This window comes from Salvelinus fontinalis, unplaced genomic scaffold (assembly GCF_029448725.1).
Source record: "Salvelinus fontinalis isolate EN_2023a unplaced genomic scaffold, ASM2944872v1 scaffold_0019, whole genome shotgun sequence".
NCBI classification, from domain to species: Eukaryota; Metazoa; Chordata; class Actinopteri; order Salmoniformes; family Salmonidae; genus Salvelinus; species Salvelinus fontinalis.
The window spans coordinates 354,001-360,000 of NW_026600228.1; the positions used below are offsets into that span (position 1 = coordinate 354,001).

General features: G+C 47.9%; 1 protein-coding gene across 5 annotated transcripts in view; it reads left to right on the forward strand.

Annotated features, from left to right (window-relative positions):
- LOC129842162 (semaphorin-6D-like) overlaps window positions 1–5,957 on the forward strand; it is a 45,979-nt gene extending 40,022 nt beyond the window's left edge. For all 5 annotated transcript variants that reach the window (XM_055910582.1, XM_055910584.1, XM_055910585.1 and 2 more), the window contains one exon: window positions 1,360–5,957. In XM_055910582.1, coding sequence (XP_055766557.1) covers window positions 1,360–2,565 — 1,206 coding nt within the window. In that variant the 3' untranslated portion in view covers window positions 2,566–5,957. The remainder of the gene's footprint in view (window positions 1–1,359) is intronic.
- Window positions 5,958–6,000: the final 43 nt, after the last annotated feature.

The following is a 6,000-nucleotide window of genomic DNA, read 5'->3' on the forward strand; positions in this document are numbered from 1 at the left end:
TTGGCTGTGTGCTTAGGGTCGTTGTGCTGTTGGAAGGTAAACCTTCTCCCCCATTCTGAGTTCCTGAGTGCGCTGGAGCAAGTTTTCATCAAGGATCTCTCTGTACTTTGCTCCGTTCATCTTTCCCTGAATCCTGACTAGTCTCCCAATCCCTGCCTCTGAAAAACATCCCCACAGCATGTTGCTGCCACCACCATGCTTCACCGTAGGGATGGTGCCAGGTTTCTTCCAGATGTGATGCTTGGCATTCAGGCCAAAGAGTTCAATCTTGGTTTCATCAGACCAGAGAATCTTGTCTTGAGTCTTTAGGTGCCTTTTGGCAAACTCCAAGTGGGCTGTCATGTGCCTTTTACTGAGCAGTGGCTTCCATCTGGCAACTCTACCATAAAGGCCTGATTGGTGGAGTGCTACAGAGATGGTTGTCCTTCTGGAAGGTTCTCCCATCTCCACAGAGGAACTCTAGAGCTCTGTCAGAGTGACCATCGGGTTCTTGGTTACCTCATTGACCAAGGCCCTTCACCCCCGATTGCTCAGTTTGGCCAGCAGGCCAGCTTTAGGAAGAGTCTTGGTGGTTCCAAACTTCTTCCATTTAAGAATGATGGAGGCCACTGTGTTCTTGGAGACCGTCAATGCTGCAGACATTTTTTGGTACCCTTCCCCAGATCCAAAAACCTGTTTTTCCTTTGTCATTATGGGGTATTGTGTGTAGATTGCTGAGGATTTATTTTTATTTAATCCATTTTATAATAAGGCTGTAAAGTAACAAAATGTTGAAAAAGTCAAGGGGTCTGGATACTTTCCGAAGGCACTGTATGTATGTATGTATGTATGTATGTATGTATGTATGTATGTATGTATGTATGATGTATGTATGTATGTATGTATGTATGTATGTATGATGTATGTGTGTGTGTGTGTGTGTGTGTGTGTGTGTGTGTGTGTGTGTGTGTGTGTGTGTGTGTGTGTGTGTGTGTGTGTGTGTGTGTGTGTGTGTGTGTGTGTGTGTGTGTGTGTGTGTGTGTGTGTGTGTGTATATGTATGTATGTATGTATGTATGTATGTTTGATGTATGATGTATGATGTATGATGTATGTATGTATGTATGTATGTATGTATGTATGTGTATGTGTGTGTGTGTGTGTGTGTGTGTGTGTGTGTGTGTGTGTGTGTGTGTGTGTGTGTGTGTGTGTGTGTGTGTTTGTGTCTGTGTGTGTGTGTGTGTGTGTGTGATGTATGTATGTATGTATGTATGTATGTATGTATGTATGTATGTATGTACAATATGTATGTGCAGTTTGTGTTGGCTAGAGGAACCAAATGAACAAAGCCCTCTCTTCTGTCCTCCTGTCTTGTCTCCAGGAGTACCAGCCAAGTCTGGACTGTCCCAAGCTGTACACCAACTTACTGAGCAGTGGTAAGGACCTGTCGCCTAACGGAGACACCAAGACCATGATCCTCCGGGATGGCTGTCAGCCTCCCGAGCTGGCCGCCCTGCCCACCCCCGAGTCTACCCCTGTGCTGCAGCAGAAAGTCCTGCAGCCAATCAGGAACCAGTGGGAGCGAGCCAATCACCACGGGAAGATCAATGGATCCAGGAAGAACTCCAACTCTACCTCCTCCTCCTCCATCGCCAAGAGTCCCCAGTTCCACTCCAGTCCCCCCCCCCCTCCTCACCCCCAGCCCCACCCTGCGCTGGGACACTCCCACATCCCCAGCGCCGTCGTCCTTCCCAACGCCACGCACGAATACCGCAGTGGTTACCATGGAAACCCGGCCGACGACGTCACGCCGCCACGCACCCTGGACAGGAAGCCAGAGAACATGGAACACCTTCAGGCCACGCCCCCTCATTCTAAAGGAAGCAGAAAGGAGCAGAAGAGGTCGCTGGATGCCAGGAACACACTGAACGACCTGCTGAAGCACCTGAACGATGCTAACACGGCTAACGCTAGCTCCAAGGCTATCCTCCAAGAGGGGGCCGGCTCAGCGCCCCGACCCAGCAGACAACACCTGATGCTGGAGCCTCTAGGGGACATCACTGAGGTTCCCCCCAAGGTCCCCAGCCGAGAGGCCTCTCTTTACTCCCCCTCCTCCTCCTCCTCCCTGCCCAGGCACAGCCCCACCAAGAGGGTTGACGTCCCCCTACCCTCCGCCCCTAGCTCCCCCACAGGCAGCCTGGGTATGGGAGGAAGCATGAGCGGCACCCTGGAGAGGAGGTACGGCTCTCATCACAGGAGCTCTTCTCACAGACACTCCCTCACCGCCACCTCTCCCAACGGGGTCAGTATGGGGGTGTCGTTGTCCCACCAACACAGTATGAACAGAGGGGGGTACATGCCCCCCACCCCTCCCTCCAGACTGGACTCCCAGAGGGGGCTCCACTCCCCCCATCAACACCCCCACCCCCCCTCCCTGTCCCGCCAGAGCAGCTACAGTGGGCACGGCTCGCTCCCCCGCCAGGGACTTAAACGGACCCCGTCCCTAAAGCCTGACGTCCCCCCTAAACCCAACGCCTTCACCCCACAGACTCCTCAGATGAGGGTGGTCAACAAGTACAGCTACTAGGACACTATAGACACTATGGAGTGTACTACCAAGTGTACTAACTGGGACAGGGCAGGGGCACTACTGAATGTGCTCTAGAGCCAGACTGGTTGTGAGAAGGCTTAGGGAGGGAGTAGGACCATGTGTGTGTCGGGGTGTGTCCCCATGGAATGATTCATTCCTTCACTCTAAAAAGGGAAAATCACACCAGTGGCCAAAGATGTGACGTGGAGTTCTGTGTCTTGTCTTGTGGCTCCATGTTTCTCTCCATCTCACAACATACTGGTCAGTCTCCTCTAACCCTGACCCCTGGCCCTGACTCACTAACCCCAGCCCCAGGACATAAGGCAGGGTGGGGGTAGATGGGTGTAGGGGTCCTGTAGGGGACTAGCGTGGCCCCCAGTGTGTAGCCTGGCTCTATGATCCTGACTGTAACCCCAGCCCCAGGACATAAGGCAGGGTGGGGGTAGATGGGTGTAGGGGTCCTGTGGAGGACTAGCGTGGCCCCCAGTGTGTAGCCTGGCTCTATGATCCTGACTGTGGACGGTACGAGGTCTAACTCCGAGAACTACTTGAAGAATGGGTCTGATGTCTCACTGTCACTAAGCACTGTCTGTTTGTGCCACAAATGGCACCCTATTCCCTTTGTTGTCAACTACTTCTGACCACGGCACATAGGCCTGGTTGTACCTAGTGCACTATATAGGGAATAAGGGTGCCATTTGGGGGACACCCTCTGTCTTCCCATGAATGTGAACTGGACTGAACTGAACTAGGGGGAGGAATACGATAGAACTGTTTGTATCTTGTCTGTCTGACTGATGGGGGAGAGCAGCGAGGAGACACACTAAACATAGTGTCCCTTTAGAGGTGTTTAACTCAACTATAAAGATGGAGGAGGAAGGAAGGCAACAGAGAGAATACCAGTGTGTGTCAGCTGGAGGGCAAAACCCAATGTACAGCAAACACATACACACACACTTTGCTTGGGGAGGTGAAAGGCCTGGCTGCCTACGTACCCTAACAGGGACCCTCTGTAACTCACTGGGATATCTACTGAACACGTTTGCTGCTATGGGTTTATGATGAGTAATGTATGTTGCTATGGGTTTATGATGAGTAATGTATGTTGCTATTGGTTTATGATGAGTAATGTATGTTGCTATTGGTTTATGATGAGTACTATATGTTGAGTGTATTTAGTCCTCTTATGCGTCTGTACCCTACAGCTGCCGTTGTCTCCTGACGTGTGTGTGTGTGTGTATGTGCGTACAGACCATGCAATTCAATGCACTGTTAGAACAGGCTCCAGTGCCATCAGAGTCCTCTATCAACACATACCACCCTTCTCCTGTCTCACACAGACACACAGATCCAAACTGGCGATGCAGAGACCTTTCTTCCAGTCTTTCAATGTAGCAGAGTGGTATTTAGAAACATTTCATCCAACCCACTTCAACAGGCTGGTGCTGGTTTGGTTTGGTTTGGTTTTCTTTATTTTATTCAGAAATGAAAGACGTAAACATTTTATGCAACACCAATGGGTTTAGTTCTGTCAGGTTGAAATGGCGTTCTGTAACATGTCTGTCTCACCTGCCAACTGCATGTCCGTCACTAGTGTTAGTCTTAACATGTCTGTCTCACCTGCCAACTGCATGTCCGTCACTAGTGTTAGTCTTAACATGTCCGTCACTAGTGTTAGTCTTAACATGTCTGTCTCACCTGCCAACTGCATGTCCGTCACTAGTGTTAGTCTTAACATGTCTGTCTCACCTGCCAACTGCATGTCTGTCACTAGTGTTAGTCTTAACATGTCTGTCTCACCTGCCAACTGCATGTCCGTCACTAGTGTTAGTCTTAACATGTCTGTCTCACCTGCCAACTGCATGTCCGTCACTAGTGTTAGTCTTAACATGTCTGTCTCACCTGCCAACTGCATGTCCGTCACTAGTGTTAGTCTTAACATGTCTGTCTCACCTGCCAACTGCATGTCCGTCACTAGTGTTAGTCTCTGTGCTCCGGTGGGAGTTCACAAACTGCTCTCTGTGTGGTAGTATCCCCAAGGTACAGATCCAGGATCAGCGTAATCTTAACCATTTCCAGGGTAACTGATCTTAGCTCTTCGGTTCTCTGGCTGCCATTTTGGTTCCAGAGGCAGTGTTGTGTTTGCAGTTTCCCAGTGAGTGACAAGTGTACAATCACACCAACATCTACCAATGTGTCCTACCGAGTCATGCTGGTAATGACAAGATACTGTACATATTATAAATATATGAGTATACATATTTTTAGGCCAGTTAATCCCAATCTGTGCATCGTGTGCCTTATTCAACAAATGATCGATATACAGAAATATTGAGGAAAAAGGTGATTTGGACTGAATGTCATTATTGTTACAATATAACCTAAGCAGCTCTGATTATTTGAATTCAGAGTGAAATTTGTGTTCCGCATTTAAATGTGTATTTATCTACCAAACTGCAGTTATTTCGATTCTAGAACTAAGAGTCGGTTTAGTCACCAACATTCCATTACAGAATGCAGGCTGAAGCAAAGCATGCTGGGATTACAGTATCCGTATATGACCTCATGAAGAAGAAGGCTGCTGATAGACCAAGCTGAGGTTCCATGCAGTGAATGTGCTATTATGGCATGGGGATGTAGACTGACTCGTGTCTTCTCTCTAAACGCTTTGCTTCATAACACTCAACATGGCACTATACAGCCAATATACAGTAAACAGTCGATAGAGTACTCAATAAACATCCAACCCAGTATTAAGGTAAACACTCCGGGTAATTATTATAGATCAAAGATGTGTATCTAATGTCTTAATAAACTGTTCCATTAGAGTGAGCAGTGGTCATGTGACCGGGACATAAGAACAGGATGTGGGTCAGATCTTACATTGACAATGACGTTCATGATTTGGGTACATTTACTTTATTTGGGGAATTAATTTGTCTGCCTGTTTCAAACCCGAAGCCACATTTTGTTAAAAAATATAATTAAAGTCTTGTCTATCAGTCGTCCTCTGCTAACCAGTGCTTGGGCTCAGAGACACACACACCCCCCTGTTCCATTGGTCCAGACAGACAAGCTGTGCTCAGCTGTCTTGTGCATTACCATATTGACCTGGGTCTTTGTGTTGCAGTGTCAGTCTACAGCCTTCCTACCCTCCTGTCTATCTATGCTCTATGTGTGCAGATGAACCAGCCTCGTTGACATTACCTTTCTAATACTGTTCTGATTGGACAGTAAGACCCCCCGATGTTTGTTCAGAGTGTTTGTAGATATGTTGTAAAGTTGGAACTGTGAATGTGTACAAAATGATCGTCTTTTGTTTCAGGACTTCTTGTTGAATTTTTTTTAACACGGCATGTATAGTTGAAATAAAATATTACTGCACAGAATTCTGATTCTGAGAGATATCCTTGTTTTTTTATGATTCTCAGA